The 24,208-nt window shown below is 46.9% G+C and overlaps 1 protein-coding gene across 1 annotated transcript in view; it reads right to left on the bottom strand.

Moving 5' to 3' along the window:
* The window catches only part of EHD3 (EH domain containing 3), a 30,099-nt gene extending 6,659 nt beyond the window's left edge, over window positions 1–23,440 (bottom strand). The window contains exons 1-3 of the mRNA XM_052806797.1: window positions 22,857–23,440; window positions 15,679–15,855; window positions 10,571–10,668 (exon numbers count right to left, since the gene is read on the bottom strand). Coding sequence (XP_052662757.1) covers window positions 10,571–10,668; window positions 15,679–15,855; window positions 22,857–23,083 — 502 coding nt within the window. The 5' untranslated portion in view covers window positions 23,084–23,440. The remainder of the gene's footprint in view (window positions 1–10,570; window positions 10,669–15,678; window positions 15,856–22,856) is intronic.
* Between the last annotated feature and the right edge of the window lie 768 nt (window positions 23,441–24,208).

The raw sequence follows: 24,208 nt of genomic DNA, 5'->3' as shown, positions 1-24,208 counted from the left end.
TTAACAGCATTTTAACCTTAGATGTTCTCACTGTAGGGAGCTCACCTCCACAGGTCTAATTGTGTATCCACTATAAAGCTACACATGCTGACTCCTTCCCAAATTGTGCTCAGAGGCGCTGGCAGCAGGACAAAGTCAATGCCAATACCTCATTTCATTTGGACTGGGTTCAGGCTGTAAACTGTCCCTCTGCAAGCAGATCAATGAATTTGCAAATGGGGATGCCCCCACCCCATCCCCAACTTTGCTAAGCATGGCATGCATACCCACAGCTAATGTTCAGTTCTGTCTGGGCTTTACTGGGTGTCATTTAGCATGGCAGGATAGTTTATTCTTCATATGCAGAGCTACACAGCTTGCTTTTTCACTATGGAAGCAATGAGTCAGGGCGACTTTGTTTGGAGATGTTTATGCATTTAATCTTGTCAAATCTCATTGACTGAGATGCTTTCTTGTCAAGCTGGCATGTGTTTGAATTGCACCATGACTACTTCTTCCAGCCCTTTTCTTGGGGGCATCAAGGGGGAAACAGTCTCATGCTCTCTAGGGCACCTTGTAATGCTACAGTGATGTCCTGTCACAGATCATGTGGATGGTTGCCCTCTGACAGTAGAGGAACAGCCACTGCTAGGTTCTCTGTTGTGTTAATAAGGGCTGGGATGAGGTGGGGCAAGTGTCTGCACCTGACACTCAGCCCACCTTTTAGTGATTCAGTAAAAGTGAGGACTGATTATTTAAAAAAAAAAAAAAAAAAAAAAAAGTGGTATTGTAGTTTTGGTATTAGCTGAGGACTTGGGAGACTGACCTTAGCACTTCGATCTGCCCAGGTCTCAGTGTTTGTCCAAAAGTATCTTTAGGTGCTTAGCTCTGATTTTACCATGTATCAAGCCTGGATACACAGAAGCACTTAGAGCCTATCTGTTCTGTGAGCCTCTCTGTCCTGTTCACAAACAAAAATGTTGCTCTACCCAACAAGAAGAGGGAATTAATATCTGCTCAGACCTTTTGTATGTTCCCAGCTGCTACAGCAACATACAGGGAGTCTTGAATGTCCCTGTGGACTTCATTAAATGTCTAGATTGATTAGCAGACTTTCTTTCCCAGCTTCTTTGCTTGTTCGGAGATATTCTCCTGACAGCTGTCCTGTGTATCTCCATTAAAGAGAGAACAAAGCCCTGGGGAGTAACATGTGGTGATGTTTCAGAGCAGTCACAACAGCATAGCCTCATCTGCATCCCATGCTGGGACAAAGGCCCAACACACACATTCCTCCTGTATGTCCTGCTTGCTTTGGCGCTTAGGGAATGTGTGAGACCTCTCCTGTTGGTGCCCAGCTAAGCAAGAAATGTCTCTCTGTGTGTGCAGTTCTACCAAGTGCTGATCACACCTGCATTCTCCTGTATGGAGGTACTTGGCAGGAAAACCAAGGTGTAAGTGTATGTATTTTGTTCTTAAGTGACAGAACATTTTAGAGGAAAAGAGGAAAATTATCATGAGTGTTGTACTGTTCCTTAACACATAGAATGACATGTGGAAAGGGCAGGTGGGACAGACCTCTGTTCACAACTATCTACTTGGGAGTCACCAACTGTGATGCTGTTTTCTCACGCAGACAAGTACCTGGAGAATTGCTACATAGGTGATTCATAGGGTTGACTTTTTAGTTTTGCTGTTAACATATAAAAGAGTAGATTGTTACTGAAGCATTTGGATAGCTGGGTGACAGTGTAAAACTCTAAGGGCAAGCTATTAATAAAGATGTTTAAAATACGAATGAAATAATAAAATAATATTCAATTAAAAATTAATTTAAGACCTTATTTTTAATGTTTAGTTCAGAGCTTTCATTTTCAGAGGACTCTTCAATAGCATAGAGAACTCAGGATGTTTTGCCTGACTCCAGCCAAGGCTGGAGGTACTCAACACCTGAAAACACATGAAGCTCATTCTGTAACTAAATCTAAACGTTATAGCCTCACTCCAATTTCCTCCTTGGCAGTTTATTAGCGTGAGCTTAGACCAAGAACTGATCTTGATCTACAATCAAATTAGGAGTTTTTGAAGTGTCCCCTTGCTCATTCCACTGCAAATGCATTGTGTCTCTTTACACCCTCTCTTAGTGTTGTAGTGTTGCTAAGGCCTCTCACAAAAGCAGCCAGTTACTATATCTGATTTGGCAGTGTTTCAGTGATGGGTGAAGTTATCCACATCACATAACACAGTTTTATTGTGAAGTTACAGGGCATTTGGGAACTTATCTGCTTGCCAAAGCTGCATAAATGCAAAACCATTATTACAGGGATGTTCAGACAAAAATGTAAAGGGCAGAATATTTTGTTCAGTAATTCCTGTCTGTTTGTGGTTGCACTTGCATTTCTGTTGAAAATATGATGCGTATTTAAGCATTCTCTAATATCACTGATGCAGCTTCTTTTGCAACCTCCAGATAAGGTGGACATGAATAGAAAATGAATCCCAACCATGCAGTACTAGGAGGACAAGATGAACACGATAATAATTCTCTTCTATCAGATGTTTTTTCATGGGATAGATTTCCTTCTGACAGCATGAAAAGGATTCAACAGATTTAACACAAAGCTGACAAGTCAGCAGGACTGTCAGTGGATTCAGCCTACAGAGAAAATGATCTTGCAGACACCCTGCCACCTAGACTCCATAAGGCAGACTGGCTTAATGAATACTTGTCTGTGCACTATTGGAATACCTGGCAGCATGCATTTCACTAGGATCTGGCAGGATTATGCAATTACATTTCTGTCGAGTCAGACCAGGCATAATACAGTCTTTACGCTGACTGTGGGAAGATGGATGATACCTGACCCAGCATAAAATCTGCCTGGCTGTAACATTTTTAAGCCAATTTAAACCAGCAATGAGTGTGCATGTATTGGTTCAGCATTTCTCACCATGTAGCTACACTGATTTGTTGGTTTGGTTTTGTTGTTGTTTTTTTGTCTGATAGTAAGCACACTACTGGATTTCCTGTCTTGTAGAACCATGGCCACAGTCTGTGTGGTAGTAGAGTTCAGGTGGGATGGAATGGGAACAGTGAGATCAAGAAATGCTGAAAAACCCAAAGCTGCTGCTTTGCACCAGGTATCTCACAGTTTGCTGTCACTACTGCTTTAAATAGCGCTGCTGCTTTCAGCAATTCACCTCTTTCCTGCTGAATATTAGTCACTGGGAGCTCCTTTCTCCTCCTTCTAAAGCTGGTGTTATCCAGAGACTGAAAACTCACTAGATCACAGCCCTCTGTAGGGCTGAGTTTTATGGCTGTGTCCCTATTTGTCAACTGATAGATTGGCTCTGTGTGTCTGAAGATAGCATCAGAAGATGGGATAGTTGGCATAGCAAACACTGACTACCTAGAGAGGGAGCAGCTCTTGGAGACAAAATGAATGCCTATTCCAGGGAGCTAATGACTTGATTGGAATTTTTAAATTGAATAAGAGGGTTTGGAGGCTTAGTCTAACTGGTCACAGTGATGTCCTGCCTGAAAGCCCTTCAAAGTCCAGGGAAGAAGACTATGTCATGGCAAAACAAGCAGGCAGTCCACACTGGAGGGGGAGAATGTGCCAGGAGGGGCAGGTGTTACCTGAGTGACAGATGGCTGTAAGCAAAGAAGGCAGGCAACACAATAGTCAGAAGAAGAAAACGAGGGGAGAAAGGGAGGGGGAAGTGACACATGCCTTTGAGGACACACAAAGTGAGTGGGAAGCAGGGTGGGTGGCTGTTGTGAGACCCAGGGAGGGATGGTGCAGTGGAGAGAGGAGGGTGCTGGGGAAGGGTATGAGAGATGAAACAGCTGGGACTGGGTGGAAGAACAGTGATTTGGGCAAGTTTCTCTCAAGGTGAGGAGCTGATGGTGCCAGCAAGGAGAGGACAGAAGGGAAGTTGAAAAGTGAGGGATGGGTATTGGATATACCTCACTGCAGCTCATCCTAAACCATCTTTGTAAAAAGCTGCCATACTCCTCTCTGGAAGTGGCTGCCTTCCAAGGGGCTATAAAGAAATTCCTGTAATGTACATCTGTGGGTGTGTTGGGAAGTAGACAGAAGTCCTTCAGGATGAAAAGATTTCTGTGAATGTTACATGTCATAATTTCTAGAGCAGGCCTCAGCTTGCTGATTACTTCTGCCTTTGACTATACTCAAAGAAATAATCTGTCCTGGAGCTGCTGATTCACAGCACTAAGAGCTACATCCTCCAGCCAGTGCTCTGCACTTCCTCCCCCTCAGTACCAAGAACAAACAGAAGCATTACATACATTTTGGAGACTTAAAGGTTTCCAAAGCAAAGGCAAAAGGACTCAAAGCACAGCAAATCTGCCTATATTCTCAGCTAGGAAAGATGGGTGTGGGTGCTGGATTTCTAATGCTAACATTTACGTTAATCAGTACCCGGAGTGGCAGACTGTGTGGCCTCTTGCTTTCATTTTGTTTACTGCAAGGGTTTCAGGGTTGGGAAGAGTCCAGGAGCCTGACAGGGCTCTTGCTTTATGTCAGTGGAAATTGAGTGAAAACTCACTAGGCATATTCAAATCAGGTGGAGTAAAACTGACAAGAGCATTGCCCAGAGCAAAGTTTCCTTATTAACAGCCTGTTTAGCTTCTGTGAACACACAGCAGAACTTGTCCCCTCTACCCTTTACACGTTTATATCTTTGTCATTTGTGACAGATGGACTGACCATTTCCTGGTACTTGGGCCAATCCTGAAAACAGTTTCTAGCCAGATTTTGAGACTTCAGAAGGCATCTGAATATAGGCCAAGTTCTCCAGAGAGGTCAGTGCACAGCAGCGCTGACGCATAGCTGGAATTTCAAGGAAATTTCTTTACTATAGTGTCCAAACATAAACTGAATTCTCCCAGTACACATAGTTTAAATCTGGGGAGAAATCATGTTTGAAAACCTGGCCTGAAATGGCCATCAGTAACTGATAGCTACCAGTGACCAAGAAACACAGTCCTCCATTGTTACTCAGGTTGGTGATAAAATACATGATGGGCATAAATAATGCAAATTGATGAGACACCGATGGGCATGACTATCTTTCCTTGATGTAATAGATACTTAGGATATTTCTGGAGTGCACAGTGGACACTAAAATGGACAAATTGAACAGCTGTTCTAAAAATCAGACTTGTTTGGTAACACAAATTAAACGCTTGCTATACATTAACAGGAGTAAAAAGAAAAAAAAGCCCAGCCCTTTATCTGTGCAACTATTTAATCTCGGTTCTTTTGCATTATTTTTTTCTCTTCCAGTTCTGGAACTGCAAAATATAGCAGTATTTCCAACTCAAATCATGAAGACAGCCCCTCTCCCTGAACAAAATCATGGTTTGGTCTTCCCAAAACCCAAATATAATCTTGAGTTTTTGATTGCATCCTGCTTTCACGTCAGAAGAGTTAGGCTCATGGCTTCACATATTTCTATGAATAAAAAGGACGAGAACTGTGTAGATTTTCTGCTCATTTTTGTGTTACTCTTAGAGGAAGTGCAGAACTGTGTGACTGTAGGAGCTGAGCCTTTCAGTGGAACAGTATGTGTTTGTGACGACTGTGATAAAATCAGTCAAGTTGGCAGAGCGGCTACTGCACTGCAGTAATGGAGGTGAACTGCAAAGTCAAAACTAACCAGTGCACTTTCACCCTCCCAGGCAGAGTGAAATAAAAAATATAAGCAAACATCAGCAGTGGGGAGTATTATAGCAAATATTTGCCTCCCTTTTAGAGGCTTTCAGGGTGGATGCTTTCAGTTGTGTATCATGCTGTTGCTAGCACACATGACAAAACTCTTTGGAAAAAGTATTTTCTTGCTGCCCTTGTACCCTAAACAATGTTGCATGAAGTGGGAGAACATCAATTCCCTTGGTGTTTGCCTTTCCCTTCCAAGCACGGCTATTTGAGACACAGTCAGTCTGAGAGCTCTGCACTGCCAAAGACTGTTGCCATTAGCATTTTTCTTCTCACTGTCAGGCTGGTAAGTGACTAAATATCCCTGGTGCTGAAGCTACTGGTCACTTGGGAATTCTGCATTCCCAGGAGACACAGCAAGGCTAGTGTTTTTTCCCTTGGCTATGGGAAGCCTGGACTACACTGCAGCCAGCAGAAAGGAACTGGACAGAAGGCTGGAAAAAGGCTGGAATAGTGCATACTGGAAAGAAAGCCAATGGGGAATGATGCTGCCAGTCCTTACCTCCTGGCTAGGACCTTGTGCTCACTGCTAATGCGGGAAGGGAGGAGGCGACAGATACAGGGTGAAGATGAAGTAAGTGTTCAGGATATATTCAGAAAGTACTACTCTGAAACAGGGATCAAATACAACTTGGCCAGGGCATCACTGAACCTGGCAGCCAGCTTAGCTCAGGGCATGTGTAGGTTGCGATTGACAGTTAGCAGAGCATGTAAGGCTCAGCCCCCAGGGATGCCACTGCTACTGAAGTGCATGAGTTGCTGTTACCAGGTGGCTCAGTTAGCATGTCAGACTGCACAAGATGATGAATTATGAGGAAGTCCTAACTCCTGCCCTGGCTCTGCTGTACTGCATGACCTGACCTGCAGGTCTCCCGTTTGTCCTCATTTATTTCAGTACAGTCATCCCTTTCACATCTTCCCTCCCAGCAGCATGGCCTAGGCTCATTATGTGACACCAGAACAGTGTTTTGCAAATGGATGGCACCTGTATCATTATCAATTTGTCAATGCAGCCAAGACTCTGCTGCTTTGGTACAAATACCTCCCCTATGGGCATCCTTGCAGCCTGCTGTTGCCTCATGCTCAGCTGGAAACAATAAAAGAAAGGAGGGACAAGGTAATGCAATGACTAATTCTTTACATGTGGACATAGATCCATGTGCCAGTATGTGAAAAACACCAGAAGAGAAATGGCTGGTCTCCAGGCAAGCATAATACAGAAGCAATGAAGGGCAGGATGCTTTGGGCCATGATGTCCTGGGAACATTTCACACCCGGCCTGTAAATGAAACCTGTATATCCTAGGGGTCTAGCTACCACACCTGTGACACCATGGGTGTCCACCACGAAGAAGTGCATGAGTCACAGGAGCTCAGCAGGACAAATCACTGCAGGCAGCTCCTTGGCTACACTTATTAGCAGAGCCTGAGAGCAGCAGCAGCTGTGTCAGTGCAGGTGATCTCATTGCATGCTGAGGGGATGTGGACTTCAGCTATGACAGACTGCATCACCCTCAACTGCTTGACAGGCTTAAGCCTGCAGGTCTGCTACTAGGAAACTTCATGGGCTCTCTGTGGGGGGAAGGTGGCTCTTAAGACCATGTAGTGGTGTCCTGGAAGATAGTCAGCACAGAGCTCTGTTTCTCAGGATTATACAGCATTCTTTGGAGGAAAGCTTGCTACCCATTTGCAAAGCCCTGCTGCTGGCTACACGAGGCTGGCTGCTGCTAGCGCTAACACTGGCACACTGGTGCTTCTGCATGCTCTCTGTCCGTTGGGGAAGGGATTGTCTTATCTGTCACATTAAGTCTTTCCAACAGCAACGAGACAGTGAATTTAATTCAGAGTTGAATTCAGACAAATAAAAAGCTTCAGAACTTGGTCTTGGCCCCTGAATCATTCCTTTAAACCCAGTTTCCTTGCTCCTGCTCCTTGAAACATGGATGCAGTAACAGGAACAGCTATTGCCTTGAAATTCAGGGATATAAGGTGGCCCTCATGGATTGCTAAGCTTTGATACCACAGTATTCTGCCAAGCTGGCACTGTATAGATTAGCTAATGCTCTTGACGTCTAATGGGAAAGGAGACAGACTTGTGATGTTCCCAGTGAGAGGAATTTCCTATTTTTAGAAATGCTGCTGGTTCTCATGGGATGGGCAGGCTGGGAAAGCCTGCCACATCTTATGCATCTTTACTTTTCCCCTCAAATTTATGAGAGAAAGCTGCTTTACTATCTACTTCCTTCCCTGACCTTGTATCACAGGTACCCCAGTCTGAGGGTCTTAAAAACCTACTACTAGCAAACAACGGGGGTAAGAAGAGCTTCCCTGTTCCCAGCAGTTAAGAAACTTCAAAGTGTCTCTTGGGAAACCTCTGTAAGACTCCCTCAGGTCTTGCTTCATTCCCAAGTGAAATCTGAGCAGGCTGGGAAGGTATAGAAGGGCAGGAGCATTTTGTTGTGTCAGCAGTTTTTAGCACTGTCTTGTTTTCTGCCTAGAAACCACATTATTGCTCTATCTGCCTCCAAAACCAACTTGCTAATGAGGACAGCTGGCTCGTAAGCTTGGTGGCAAAGGCACCAGCCTCACCTCTTTTTCCTACTCCTCTTCCATGGGAGCTGGGAGGTGAGCCCTCCCTTTCAAACACCAGCTTCCTTGAGATAAGCTCAAACCAATGCCTGGCAGCAGCCCTTCCTAAACATAAGCACCTCAGCACTCTTGACTCTTTCTACTCCCTGGGCTGGATCCCCTGCAGACAGAAATTGCTGGAGTTCTGTCAGCTTCAACAAAGCTATGTTGATCTAAACCAGATGAGGATCTTGTAGCTATTGTAATCTTGTAGCTATTGAAAGGCCACCTGATGTGGCCCACATGACCAGTTTCAGGCTGTCCTGGACATAAACAGCAATGCAGTGAAATCCCACCTACCCTGTACTTCTAACTGTTGCGATTAGGTCAGTTGACAGCCAGGTTGTGACAGACTCCTTGTCTGGCTGGAGGTGTAGCAGAGCAAATTCCTGGGATGGTAGGATGAGCAGGAGATGGCTGTGCTCCATCTAGAGTTCTCACCTCCCAGCAAAAGGGTGGAGTGACCACACACTGTAGTCACAGGGCCAATGCACAAGCACTTAATTGCACTAAGGGCAGAAAAGTTGTCCAGGAAAAACCCGCTCCACATGCTGAGACAGGCCTCCAGTTCTACAAACAGGTATAGTGTGCAAAAGCTTAGAGAACTGGGACTCCCCTTTAGCATTCTCTGCTTATAAGGAACATTCCCTCAGCTGTTCCCAGATGTTTGGAAAGGCATTACTGGCTTGGGTCAAAGTGCACCAGTGAATTTTATAACAGTGCCAGTACATTTTGCAGGAGGATATTTTTAGTACTAGAAATAGCTGCAAAATAGGAAAATCTTGCAATATATGTCAGGATTTGAATTGGTGAGGAGATTCAGGAAAGGGACTATGGAATGTTTTTTGGGACTTGAAATAGGTCCATTTTGACTGGCATACAACTTATTTATTTATTTTTTACAAAAATATTTCCTCCTAAGCAAGCTTTCTTCACAGTGATAGGTCCACAAGAGAACTGGTTGCTTTCAGTGGCATTTTTTGACTGAAAAATGTTTACACCATGTTTATCTCCACTTTTAAACACTTTCTGCTGAAGGGAGGAATGCCTGCACAGCATGTTCTTCAACCTTCTGATGAAGGCTTGCGCACCTTGTTACCTTTTGTAGACCGCCTGGAAGGACTTTATGATCCCCTAGCAGTGCAGAGACCCATGCTGAAAAAGCTTAATGTGAGTTTTCAACTAACTCTAGCTGTCCTTTATAGCTTTATTGATGCTTCTTTAGCTAAGGTCCCCATGGTGCAAGATCCCAGTAAAATAAAGACCTAGCTCTGTGCAAGGTGGCTGCTCAAAAGAGAAAAGGAAGTTTCTAAGAATAATTTCAATGCAAGGAGTGTTATAGAAGTGGGAAAGGCATGAGTCATCAGAAATCTTACAGGACAGAACAGCAAAATATGGGAAAGGCCTCAGCACTTTGGGTAGAGCCTGTGCTGCTGAAACTTAATTGTGCATTGTTAATAGGCAGTGTGAATGAGAACTGATCTTCTCAAACCTGAATGCTGCAATTACTACTCTTGGCTTTCTTGCAATGAAATGATGCATAGCTACCAGCTTTGTCTAAGGAACCTGCAAGAAATGCGAGCTATGCCACCATTACCTTACAGAGCAAGAAAGTGACCACAGATATTAGGCTTAAAGTATCAAGAAGTTGCCCACTTCAGAGGGTCAGTCTGAGACACTCAGAAGTTCACTAAGAGACTCTGTGCTATTCATCAGATCCATTTAGCATCCCCAGGATTTCCAGACTCCCCACTGCAATGAAGAACCTGGGTGCCAATGGCTCTTAAGCCCAATCCAGTCCTGCACTAGATTTAGGAAGCCTGGACAGTGCAAGCAAACTGCTAGGTCAGCTCAAAAGAAACCAGGTTGATTGCCATGGGAGCCTTGCCTATTGCTCATCAATAAGTCACTGAAAGCAAGTGTTTCTGCAAAGCAGATAAGTATAGATTGACTCTTTCCGATGGAAATTTGTTCCACTGGGAAATACTGGACTGTGACACAGGTACTGCTGACCTTGTCAGCAACCTTCCCTGAAAGCATTTCAATTCTCTATAGCAGATTGCAAATCAAGTCCAAAGGGACATTGGTAAAGTCATGCTGTATCTCTGAGACGCTCCTACTAGTGTTTCTGTCTACAGCTTGTATAGCTTGAGGCAAAACTCATATAGAGTCCCTTTGGTTTTCACTACTGTCATTTGGAAGAAAAGTGAACTTGAGACTTACCTCTGCTAATTCTCTGTTTTTCTCCAGAAAGGATTCCTGGTGTATCAATGACGCTGATGCTCTCTAACACTGGATTAGGTAGCTGGGCACAAACGAACCTGTGTGAAAATACATGTGTTTAAAATAAAAGCAAAAGGTATTTATGATGTGCTGAACATCACAGGCAGCATGGGACAAGCCAGGCTCTGATCTCACTTACAAGTCTTCAGTTGGAGCTTGGAGCTACTGTTGATTTAAAGAAATGAGAAAGAAGCCAGAACCAAGCACTTTCTCTGACTATTTTGCTGCTTCTGGAACATGGGTCTCAGTCATGACCTATGACAGGGTTTTTATGTGGCCCCCAAATTGTGAATTATTAATGAAAATGTGGAAATCCAAATGTTTTCATTTGCTGTTTAGATTTTAGCAAGAAGTGGTATTTGTTTTTCTTCACTTAAGCATTCCCCTGCAGAGTCCTGAACTCAAGTGAACTGAAGTAACTCGTTTAAAAAAAAAATTAAAAATCAGCAACATTGCAGGATTTTTGTTCTCTTCAAATCTGGTCTTAGACAGAAAGTGTGCTATTCTTGCAACATGGAAATCCTAAAGCATAGGCAGCATGAGATCTCAAGGGGTCACTTAGTCTATCCTCCTGCCTCAAGGCAGGATCAATCAGATGTTTGTCTAAAGTGTTCTTCAAATCCATAACAATCCCGATGCACCAACATTTGCTGGAAGTCTACTCCATTACTTACCCTTACAGCAAAAACTCTTTTTCTTAATGTCTAATCTAAATCTCCCATGCTACAATGCCTTCCAGTCTCAAACACAGTAGATGTGGAAAATTATTTATTTTTCCCCTCTTATCACAACGTATACTGTTGTCATCCTGTCTCCCCCCAGTCTTTCCTCTAAAGAAAACAGGTTGGGTTTTTTTCTCCCCCCAATCTCTTTCTGTTCTCTCTAGCTGCCTTTCCAGCTCATTTCTAAATCCCTGAAGACCCTTGCAGCTTTCCTTTGGGTCCTCTCAAACTACTCCACATATTTCTTCAGGCATGATGCCCCAAGCTGACGTGGTAATCCAGCTGTGAGCTTGCCAGTGGTGCACAGAGTGGATGGATTGCTCCTTCTCTCTTACATATGACAGTCCTGTTTATATATCTCAGCAAGATGTTTGCTTTTGTAACATCAGTATGACACTGTGGACTTACATTCAGTTTGTAATTCACTCTTCCCCCCTCTGCAGCTCCATTTCTGTGTAATTGCTCTTTAGCTAGTTGTTCCCCATCTTGTAGCTATGCAAATCACTGCCTAAGAAGAGTAACTTGTGCTTCTTGTTAGTGGGTTGCAGCTCATCTATTTCAGTTGCTGGTAACGGCAAAGGACAGTAAAAGCTTATCCACTTACATGGCTCCCAGTAGCATTTCAGGGATAGCCTTTTTGTGATGGCATTCCAGGAGCTATAAATATGTGTGTGTATATGTATGTAAGCATATTAATAGGGCGGTGTGACTTCCAGGCATAAAAACCATGTTACTGTGGGAGGAAGCAGAACCACATAAAGGATGGGGGTTGGCACAAGGGCCACTAGATGCAGTCAAGGCAGACAGAGGCTTGAAGCGCTCTGAGTGGCTGGTTCTGCTGAAGTCCCCGCAGCTATGAGCTCCTCCAGGCTATGCTACAACCCCACCCCAATTTTTCTACTTGCATGACTCCAAGAAAATTCTGACAAGAGTGAATCCTCATGGGTTAGATGAGTGTCTTCTCTCCTAAGCTGTCCGCTATTTCAGACCACATATTACAGCCTCTCTCTCTCACATCTGCAGCTTGGTAGGTTGCAACAGGGAGCATTTCTGAATTTGTAACACCTCATGTAGAAGCAGGGGACTGGCTTGATTCTCCTGTTGAGTGCCAGGCAGAGCAGCAGAGAACAAAAGGCTCAGGAGGTCATGTTATTCCCCTGTCCTGCCAGCCCATGTTTGCTCGCCACTGTTACAGCCCTGAGCATTCCTTGTGGTCTAATATTAAATGGCTCAGGCAAGGGGATTTTCCACCAGTTTCTCTAGGTAAAGTACTCCACAGGAGATTTCAGATACAAGGTCAGAGGCCAGCATGAGTGAGTGCATTCTGGTTCTGTTGGCAAGGTTGTTAAGGCTGCTGCCTTCCTGCTGTCCCAGCAGAATTGCAGGATCTCAGGGAGCATGACCTAATTCTGCGTGGGCCATATGAAGGAAAGAATGTGCTGCCAATCTAGACTTCCACTACCTCTACAGGTAGAGCATGGGGGTGAAGGAGGAACCTGTTATCTGTGATGTCTCCCACTGTTTACACCACAAAAGCAGGGCTGATTCCACCTTAGCTTCCCAAGACAGACTTTGGGGGTGGGAGGAATCTTGCAACCAAGCCAATGTGATAGAAAAGTAATGGCTGAGATTCCTGATTTTGTTCCAGGCCCTTGGTGCCAAACAAGTCCTCCTGATAACAAGGTGCAACCTGCAATTTCTCTGCTGGGATCCCTCCAGAGCTGGGGTACTGCCAGCAGAGTTGGAGTGAGGAAAACAAGCCCTTCTTTCAGTACCCAGTAACCACCTGGGGCAAGGAGAGGCAGACAAGAGACAGGGTACTGCAGAGCTGCTACCCTCTTTTCAGCCCTGGGCAGCTTGTCAGCCCTATCTCTGCCCTTACCAGAATGCCCTTCCTTAGCCAGGAAGGTATGGGCAGGCACTCCATCTCCTGGGAATGAAGGGAGGGAGGAGACAGGCTCTGAGCAGCACAATTAGTTGCTGCCTCCCAGCCAAATCCTGACTACCACTCTTCCCTTGCTTCCTGGAAGGCAGCAGATCCCAGTTTCTGCTGGGAAGGGAGTACCAGCTGAGGCTGGATGCTCACTCCTTCTGGTCCTCTGCTTAGCTCCTCTGGAGCAGCAGGCTCTGCACCCCAGATGACACAGTGCCATGGGCTGCCACCTCTCAGCCAAGACTAGCATGGTCTATGTGAATGCTGCTGCCTTATGCTGCTCTGTTCCTTTCCACTGGTGCCCATAGCCAGTTGTTACCTTTAACCACCCACGGGTAAAGCAGACTTGCCCAGGGTCACTCTCTTATCTCAGCTTAGAGGGGTGGCTCCTGGAGATTACCTCCCTTCTCCAAATTTCCTGCTCACAGCCTCCTAGCTGAGGTCAGTGCCTTGGCATACACACAGCAGCAGCAAGATATGTGCAAGGCAGAGACAGCTCTGCATTGTCTCTTGCCAAGAAGCCAGGCCCACAACAGGGGTAAGTGTGGGTGGCTTGATCCAGTCCAGTGGATGCACCCTGACTTATATCTGCTAAATTTCTGGCCCTCCGAGTCAGTTCTTACATGTGCTTAATTTCCTAATTAGCTGTGATGCTCACACTGCTGAGCTAGTCCCTCTTAGCATGTCTTCCTCTGCTAGTTAAGAAATCATTACCCCCTTTTTTAATCTGTCAGCAGAAAAGGGGTTAATTGGCTGTTTTGGCTACTCCCTGCATCGCTAGCAGGACTGCACTTCTGCTGCTGCTGAGTCACTGCTGTGCCCCTCTGCGTTCCTGTCCTCACAGGCACACACTTGACTCCCTCCTCACAGGAGAAGGAAGAGGAGCAGGAGAGTAAGAAGAGCACTGCATGATACAGTGAACTAGGCTAACGGACACAGAGATCCCTTGCTGTATGAGGAGCAAATTGCATTCAGGACACATCAATCAGTCCAGTTCAGGAGCATTTGCTTTTTTGCCCTCCATGCGTGGCCTCCTTACTCCTGATGTTGGTTCTCCTCTGCAGTGAACTGTCTGCTAGCTGTGGCTGTTCTTGGCTATCAGCAGAGCTGCTCTGAATGATGTTCTCTTCATCTGCTATCTCCGCACTCCAGGCAGGAGGCCTGTTATTTTCTTAGGGCAAACAATCTTTCTCCCCTGGTATAGGGAGTGGGCAGTCACCTGACATAACTGTTGGCCAGGTGCAGATGTTCTGGGCCCTATAAAATATTGAAAACATCTGAGAGTCTCTCTGGTGCAGGACCATGTTGATGTATTTGAATGATGAGCCTGTGTAGTGATCAGATACTGCTTCCAGAGGCTCTGTGAGGTTCTCTGCATAGTAGCAACTCCAGCTAGGTTCCTCTTCTCTCATCAAGCTTCTCCCCATGTTTCTCCACAGGCCCCTTCCCTGTCTCACTGCAGCCTACACCAGCACTCCTGTGGTCAGTGCTGGTAGGAGATGATGTACTCTCTAGGTAGACACTCTCTAAGCTCAGAAGTTAGAAAGCAAGCCAAAGCCCAGCTTTCCTGGTTGTTTGGCTGAGCAGCTGCCATGTTTGCTACATCTCCCACACTGTGTTAGCAGGGAAGGCGCCAATGATGGGTGTAGTCAGTCAGTTTGTTCCCATCTGCCTGCTGTAGCACAGTTTGTGCTCATCTAGGATATGGGTGTGTACTGCTGGCTTCCTGCAAGGCCTAGATCCAACTCGGTATGGTTGGGCTAGGTCTAGGGGATGGAAAGGTTACATTCCTCATGTCACAGAGCCACTGTCCAAATCCCCTGCTACAGTATTTTTATGGAAAGATATTAGAGCTGTCATCAGTTTGCACCTGAGGTTATATGTATAAGGCATTAGAATGGAGAGAGCCTGGTTTTGTTACAAGGGGGACATTCAAGCAATGTTTAAAAATGCAAGAAAGCAGAGATGCGCATATGGTGCCAGTTCCACTTCTCTACTAACTCTAGTGGCTACGTCTGGTTGGACTATTTAATTTCAGGGAACTGAACTAATGGCAGAATGGAAGAAGTTAGGAATATAAAAGCAAGGGAGAGCAAAGCGTAATAAAGAGATTTACCTCTAGACTCCTACAGGATGAGCTTGACAGGCTGTGCTGTGTTTTTTGTTTTGTTTGTTCAAGTAAAATGAAGGTTTGTCCCACTTGAATTTGTTAATCTGCCCTTCACTGAGTGACTGATGTGCACCCGGTAGGACTGGAATGGCTTTGCATCAGCCATGTGGATGGGGAAAAAAAGGAAGAACAGTGTAATGCCCTATCCCTTTAAATTGCTAGCTATGCTGTTCATTAGGTTCTAGCTTTATTCTTCAGAGCACCTAAGATCTGGAGTACTGACCTGTTCAAAAAGGCATTGCCAAAGGCGTTGAGTTTCCTGAATGGTTTTTTGGGATCTACCACCAACGCATTTCCAGGAACGATTCCTTCCACATCTCCTTGCATAACTGCTATAAAGGAGTCGGTTGTAGGCTCTGGTCCAATCCTCATCCCTGGGAAATCCTGCTCCAGCAGGTACCTGTAGACAAAAAAAAACCCAGGGTGTAGGCATGAGACATGAGCTGCCTAAGTCCTAAATGAGTTGTACTGAAGATTGCAGTGTAATTATGAAGCTCAAGAGTATGGATCCTTCTGAGGCTATTTTTAGCACTGCCACTGAATCGTTCAATAAACATGGTAGCTTTTCTACTCAGGATCTCCATGTTTAAAGCTTTCTTATTTCAGGTGGATTAAGAAATTGAGATGATTATAGCTGCTGGGAAGAGACTGTCATCATGTTTGATCATTTTGAGTATTTTAATCCTCAAGATATTTGGAACAGACTTAGCATAGCAAAGTAAAAACAGCAGTTCACTGCAATCACAGAGTTAATCCTGAAACCTTACCGGCCTTTGGTGCCAATATCAATTACTTCACCGCTGCTCATTTCAGCAGACTCATCCAACTAATGTGCTTAGCCCCCAGTCCAAATCAGTTGCTCAAATGCCAGCTTCTCCCGTACTTGACTGTTGAAGTCTCAAGTGTCCCTTCTTGTGTGCTTCTGCAACACAGCTACAGGTCTGCATGACAAACTGCTCAAGCATATTGAGCATTAAGCATGTGGGTGGCAGAGTATATCCCAATATTTGTTATCAAGCTAAATAGCACAGTAAGCACAGCATCCCTTATTTCCTAAGCCTCTGGCAGCCTCTCTGAAGCTACAGTTTGGCAAATTTCAGAGAAAGATAGTCACCCATGTGGCTGTAGGACTTTGAATAGGATCCTGGCAGAATACCCTGACTCACCATGCCAAATTCAGGGTGGGTCAATGGTGTGCATGGGACAGTTCCCTTTGGCTCATGAAGGAGCCAAATGCCATCACTGAGGTCAGGTTTGTGTCTGTGGGTGCAGAAAACATCCCACCTGCTGGTCCTGTGCTGAAAACTAAGACCATTGCATCCATGTGGCTTGCAAAAAGGGAGCTAGAACTGGTCTAACCCTCAGTACAGGATGGTGTCATACCACCTGACCTGGTGATAAGCTCTGGATTGTTACATGAGGAACATAATGACCACCAGGTTATGGAAGTTAGTATTATACTGTGTTGCTTGTTGCCAGCAGATAGCTGGCACTTCCTCTTCTGGTGCTTTGACCTAATCTTTAGTAGGTAGAAAGTACAAGTAGAAAGATAAATATAGAATTGTTGTGATGTTAAAACTAGATTCAGGGGATAGGGAAAAAGGAAACAGGAGAAGGGCTGAGGATTTTTCATGGTTGAGACCAGTGTGTTGAACAACCAGCATTGGTTCACTCGGGTGAGTCTCATCAGAGGGCAAGTTTTCTATGTGAGAGACTACAGGACCACTTGCATGAAGGCTTGTGATAACTTTTCAGGGGTTCCTGCTTTCACTGTCATTTTAACAGAGGTAATCACTGTTTGGGGAACAGCAAAAAATTGTGCTTCTTCAGCAGGGCTATTTATTGACACCATGTCAGCAAAAGCATCTTCAGTTCCCAATGGGTAAGGCCAAATCAACTGGATCCAGAGGTAAAACAAGCAAATGTACACCCAAGACATACTGCAAATCACTGCTACTTATCTGGCTTGGTACATATTAATGAAGAGAATAGCTGCAGCAAGAATAACTCCAGCAATGATATCCATAATTGCCTTAGGATTTGACCACCTCCTTTATTGGTATTTTATCATGTATTTTCTTCTATCTTTCATCCAAAGTGATTTCCAAGTCCTGTGCTCACCAGAATGCCCCCAGAAGTGACCTCTCTTAATGGGAGCAACTCAGATGAAACAGCAGCTGTTTAGCAATTTCCAAAAAATTGAAATAATCCAGGAAGGATTCCAGGAAGGGAAAAGCCCTCTGACCTCCTACAGTAGGGTGGATACATCCTATCTACCTAAAGCCTATGCAGGGGTTCCTTGAACTTTCCCATAAAAGTGGGTCATTACTTAACAAAAGCAGACTGCAGCTAAAGCTGGTGTGTGACACCTCCCTGGCTGGAGATCACAATACACCTTCCTGGCAGCTACAGTAACTTCTCTCTAGCTCCAAGCTGCTGAGAGCAAGGAGGAGCTACTTTTCTCTCACCAAAGGCTCTGTACACTATCCTCTGAATGTTCTAGAAGCCACTTGGCTGGACTCTGGAAACTAAGCTCAGGCCTCCTGGATGACAATTCAAAAATGTTAGCCCCATGGACATTGCTGCAATGCTAGTCACTGCTATTGGCTTTCCCGTGCTCCCGCTCTGTACTTGGCTTTTCATCTGACATAGTATATTTAAGAGTGATATATGGATGGGCATTCACTGAATCCATAGAAATGAATCTTTTAGTTATCCACTTGCAAATACTAGAGAGAGAAAAGAAACAGGTAGTGATAACAATTGTCAAATGCAACAAGTAAATTGCTTTTGAGAAACACCCCTTACCCCCAATGCCACGTCACAGCCTTGCCACAACAATAACCTGCTTGTATTTTTACAGGTTTGAGATGCACATGTAGTATGATAGCTTTTGAGCAACAGGAGAATAAAAAAGCCTGGGGGTTTTGTCATTTATAGACAAAGCTTCTGAGAAAGTCTAAGCAAAAGCCCTGCATATAATAGCAATACTCCTCTCCAGCCAGGCTGCTCGAAAGAATTTTATCACAGCTCCACTCAGCTAAAGTTTCAAAGCATTTCTGTGTTTATTTCTTGTATAAGACTTAAAAAAAAAATCGCAACAAAAGCACTCTCATATAGAACTAGCTACAAGCCAATGTTAATTGATTTAATGTGCAACAAGTGGTATGAAAGCAGAGATGAAGATTTGCACTGCCTAGTATCATAGCATCTATTTGAAGCAAGGCTTCTGTGGGAGATTCAGGTACATTGTGCAGCAGGGTGACTGCAGCACAAGAATCTCATTGTACACTGGACAAATACAAGGGGATTTATTGACACTGCCTGACAGGGGGAAAGCAATTCTGCTAGGCAGTGCCACAGGCTGCTTCTGCTAGCAGAAACAAGCTAGAGAACACATGCAATTGTCACATTTGTGGGGATTTCTGGGAGAGAAAAGCAAACAATAAGTGTGAAAAACACTGACCAACAGTGAGCAGTTTCCCCTGCCAGTGCAGCATGCCTTACTCTGAGCTGCTGAACACTTTCAAGGGCCTGGGGGAGTGACCTCCAGCCAGGCTGGGGAAGCCTACAAAGCACGCCAGGCAAGAGGTGAATGTTGGGGGTGTTTTTTTATGACAATCTGTTTTTTGGAGAAGTGTCTGGAGTTGGTATGTGGCTGGGAACATCATGCTGTTTGCCCCATTTCAGGCCTGTCCCTGCTCCTGCTGAGGGGGGAGGAGGTGAGGGACAAGGGCAGGAAAGCTGCATTAGTGTCAGCCTGGCTTGGGTTACCCTTTCCCAGGAAGGTTTGGAGCAGCATCGGAGCCAGGCGAGGAGATCCCAGGCTCTCCAGGCAGGAGTTCTGCAGGATGTGGGGGAAGGGGCTGTTTGCCTGTGATGAGTCATGCAGGAGCCATGCAGGATGCTGCTGTGTGTGGCAGCAGAGGTGATGCAAAGCGGGAAAGGGAAGAAGGGCAGAGCAGAAGGAAATGGTGACAACTGCTTGGTGCAGGCAGAGATGAAAGGTTCAGGGCCACACGCCAGGTCACACCAGAGCACTGCATGCAGCCTGTAACAAACAGTCTGGAGAGGCCAGGACATGTAAATGATTAGCTGTAGGAGGAAAGGGTGGCAACACCAGAAAAGCAAGCCATGTTGACAGTTAGTAGGGCTCTGGCAGGCTTGTTTATTTTATTAGCAGGATGGCTGGACAGAAGCCAGGATTATTTTTAGAAAAGACCACTGAATCTAAGTTAATTAGGAGACTAATGTTCTGTCCTGCACTCCCACCCTCTTACAGGAAACATAAAAAGCAATAACATTATAAAGGCAGGCTCCAGCGACATCCTGCTGTGGCTGTCAGATATTCCCAGGTAGAGGTGTTGCCTTGCCCTCACCATTACAGCCTTTCAGACCCCAGCCCTGCAGAAAAGCCTCATCCAAATGTATGCTGAGGAGATAAATGGGAATGCAGAAGAGGATACAGCAGGAGCCAGGAATGGAAAAGCTGCAGTTAGCAACGCTACATCTTTCACATAGCAAAATAAGGCTCAGTTCCCTGGGTCCCTGAAAGGAGGCGAGAAAACAGCCTGGTTCCACTGAAAACAAGCCAGTGCTCTGATCTCGCTTCACTGGCTTTGACCCACACAAATCACCTCCCTCCTCCCCACCTCAGCCTCTAGGAATGTTTCTCACTGCTGACCTTGACTGCCTTCTTTCTGCCATCAGCTCCTGACAAGAGAGCAGCCTCACAGCAAAATGCTGCAGCTGAGGTGCTTCAGAGCCTTGCATAGGGTACTCCAGGGCATGGTTTAGGGGGCATCGTTAATGGTTGGACTCTATGATCTTGAAGGTCTTTTCCAACTGAAATGATTCTATGATTTCTTCCTTCTTACACCTCAGATTCCCCAAGAACAAGGGAAGATGTTTAGGAGATAAGCCTACCTCAGGTAGGTGACTAAAGTCCTTTGTCCTTTTCTTTTTAAATGGTATACTGGGATCCAGGTGAACTGGGACTGAGTTCATTCCACATGAGTGTTTAGCAACACTGTCATCTGCCTAAATTGCATGGCAATACCAGCAGAGTGCAATATTAGAGTGGAATGTATACATAAGGATAACACCAATTATCCCCCATCCTGAAGAGATTATGGAAGAGATGTCCACAGGGTTTCTTGCTTCACTCTACTGCCAAGACATAATGGTTGTCTTCCCTCCCACTTCCTCCCCCAGTCCCCTTTAACTCCTCCCTGCTCTCAGTTTTAGCTCCCACTCGCCTTCCCACAATAACTCTGGATGCTAATCTGGTGCTTATCCCAGCTCACTAGTGACCAGTGCCTGCAAGCTCCCCCTGGAAGCCTATCACGAGCACCACTCAGTTTTCTGGCACCTCCTGCCTTCGGTTGGGAACATACTAGAGTAACAGACCCTCACACTCCTACTACTAGAGGCCCTGGGCGTTCTCCAAGAGTTCTCAACTTTCACTTCTTATGCCTTCCTGGAAGGCCTTCTCAGGTCCATTTTGCACTCCTGTAAAGCAGAAGCTCCTGGTCACTTCTGCTTGATCATAGTCTCTGAGTAGGCTCATCCCAGCCCTGTTCACAGAGAAGACTGGGAGAAGAGGACACAAGCACAAATGAAATGCAGTGGTCAAAGAGAGGCTCAGATCAGCTTGCTGACAGCAGAGCAACAGTGCTGCTGCAATCTCACAAGTGAAGACTCAGTCTTCTCCTTTTGCCTGGAACATGCTTTAGGCACCTGAGCTTGCAAAAGGAGCTCAGGCTTAGAGAAGGACGACTTCACTGAACAGAGAGGGGCAAAGGCAGGAAGTCTCTGCTAACAGCATGCAGGTGAGACTGCAGGGAAACACTGATGCTGGCAATCCAGAGAAGCATTAGGAAGAGATACTCTAGTTACACAGCCAGCAGCCTCAGGAATGGATATTCAGCAACCTCCTTGTGTTCAGGGGAAGTTCTGCTCTGAGTGTCAGTAACACAGAGGACAGAAAAAGCCTTTCAAATAGGCTTGGTACCAAGTCGCAGAACAAAGATCTGGAGTAGAATGAGACAGCTATGCTATCCAAGCTAGCCTCTCTAATTTTCACAAGAGTAACTCGCTTTCCAACCATGTGCCAAATGCTTCTTAGGGTCATTCATGCCCCTTCACCATCTGCCCGACCTGCTTACATGAGAAAAGCCTTTTTACTCTTAAACTTTGTTTGCCAGGTGCATGACAAGGTAGCAGAAATGCATTCTGTTCTTGGCTCCCAGCTGGGGCACTGAGTAGCTGGAATATTACAGCACACACACAAAAAAACCCTGCACTTCTCAAGGTCACTCCTTAAGAAGTACAGTCAATTTGATTCACACCTCTCCACAGCTCCCTCCTCCACCAAGAAATACTGGTAGAACAAAGGGCTGGCTGCTTGTGGCTTGCATCCAGATTTACACTGGGGTAATTCCACAGATTTCAACACAGCCACACCAGAAAAAGACTGGAATTTAATGCTAAGCTTATGAATCACATAGGAAACACAGACAGCACAGCTTCAGCTATGATCCCAAGAGAAATGTTGCTGCAAGTTGAACTAGCAGTGTGGCTGAACAGAGATCCCTCCAACCAAGTCCAGCTGGAAAAGTTTAACCCTCTGTCTGACAGTTTCACATCAAACCTGCTCCTGGCAGCTGCCCTTTCTTTACAGTTAGGAACAAGCTTGGTGCTCCCAGCATCTCAGCAGAGCTGGACAGTTAAAACAGGGCTTACTTTTGGAGCCCTGAAGATCTCGGTCTTCTCTTGTGCACACACCCCCGCCCCCCCCCAGCACACATGTTTCTCAAACTAGACTCTGAGCATTGCTTCTGGGCACAGCACAAGAAAAGAAAGAGGCAAGTGTGAGAGACAGACCATTACAAACCCAAGCACCCACTTCAAGGCTCCCTAGGCCATAGGTTGCCCCACCACCCAAACGCTCCATCAGGCTGAAAAGAATGGTTGTTAGAGGGGCTACCCTGACCCTAGCAGTCACGGGGATACCCCTGCGTGAGGCTTCCCACAGCCTTTGCACTTTGAACAGACAAGAGGGCCCCAAGTGACTCACGTCTCCACACTAATCCACACTAATGCCCTGCCCGCACTCCTCAGCCCTGCTCCGGGCTACTTTTTTTGCCACGTCGGTGTTTCGTGGGACATCTCGCACCACCCTGTCCTTGCAAAGGAACACTCTCTGAGTTTGAATGCAGGTGGCTTTTCAACTGAAAGCTGTTGACGGGCACCAGGGGCACGGAGGGGGGGACGGGACAGAAGAGGGATCCAGGCATAGCACAGGTAGCAGAGACCTCTTCTGCCCCACCACGGCCCACGGGCACCGAGGGTGCCGGCACGCCCGGGAGGGAGGCAGGCAGGCAGGCGGCCGGCTTTTACCTGATGAAGGTGGTCTTCCCAGTGGAGTACTGCCCCACGAGGAGCACCATCGGCTTGTTGTCGAAGTCGGCATCCTCCAGAGCCGGCGAGTGGAACTCGTGGAACTTGTAGTGCTCTTCCAGGGGGAGCAGCTTGGTTTTGTAGAGCTTTTTCAGGCCCTCGCTAACCGTCTGAAACACCTCGGGGTCCTTCCTCCGGCGGTCGTCGGTGCCCAGCCAGCTGAACATCTTGGGGCCGCCTGAAGCCAGCTCCGCAGCGACCACCGGGGCTGGGGCGAGGGGCGGCGGGCAGGAGAAGCGCCGCTGGCTGGCTGGCTGCCGGCGCGGGCTAGCCCCGCATGCCCCCTCAGGCCGGGAGGGCGGGCGGGCGGCGGGGCCCGGGGGACGGCCTGGCAGGCCTCGCTCCCCTCCAGCGCCCACCCGCGAGGGCCGCCTCCCGTTACGCGACCCGCGCCGGCGGTTTCAGTCAGCAAACGGTCCCCGCGGGAGGCTGAGAAAGGCCGCTTCTCCTCGCAGCCTCGGCCGAGCGGCGCCTGTGGAAGACGCCTCCCTTCACGCCGCCGGCTCCCGGCGTGGGCATGCCGCGGAGGCAGGGCGGGAGGGGCGGGCGGTGGCGGCGGCAGCCCGCGGCGGGCGGTGTTTAAGGGCGGCCCTCCAGGAAATGGGCCGGCGCCGGAAGTCGGCGGCTCCTGGCAGGCGCCGCCCGTTCTTCCCGGCGGGTGAAGCCGCATCGGGCGGCGCCATATTGAGGCGGGGCGCGACGCCGAGGAAAAGCAGGGCGGGGGGGGCGGACGACACAGGCCCGCCCCGCTTTTCGCGCCGGGACACGGCGCCCCCTAGGGGTCGCTGCGGGGTTTTGCGGCCCGGTCGCCATTTTATTCGCCTTCTCCCCTCGCTTTAAAATAAATCCCTCCATGTGCAAATTTGACGGGGGATCGGCTGTTTCTGAACGCTGCCGCCCACAGCTGGGTCCCCAACGCTTCCCCAAGCCAATGACTCGGCCGCACTGCTGCTGCCCCCCACTTCCCGGGGTCTTGCAGAGACAAGGCTGGCTGTACCCAGAAGAGTTCACCATTTAAGCAGATGAGACAGGCGAATTAGCTGCTGTCTCCACTCATTTATTCCTCCAGCAATTAGGGCTGACAGGGCAGCTGCCGAGCGAAGGCTGCAGTGCTCGGGCCGAAGCCTGCATGGGTTTTCCAGCGGCGGCCCGTGGCTCGGTGTGTCCCGAGGGCCAGCCGTCAGCCATAACGCCCCGCTGCCGGGCTCTCCTCATCACCACTGAGCAGCTGGGACAGAGCAGGGAATTTTTCCTAACATGTCTCCAAATGGTTTTTTCACTTGAGTTGATCC

Source organism: Harpia harpyja, chromosome 13 (assembly GCF_026419915.1).
Source record: "Harpia harpyja isolate bHarHar1 chromosome 13, bHarHar1 primary haplotype, whole genome shotgun sequence".
NCBI lineage: Eukaryota > Metazoa > Chordata > Aves > Accipitriformes > Accipitridae > Harpia > Harpia harpyja.
Note: the sequence above shows the minus strand (reverse complement) of the source record. Positions and strands in the feature narration are given on the sequence as shown.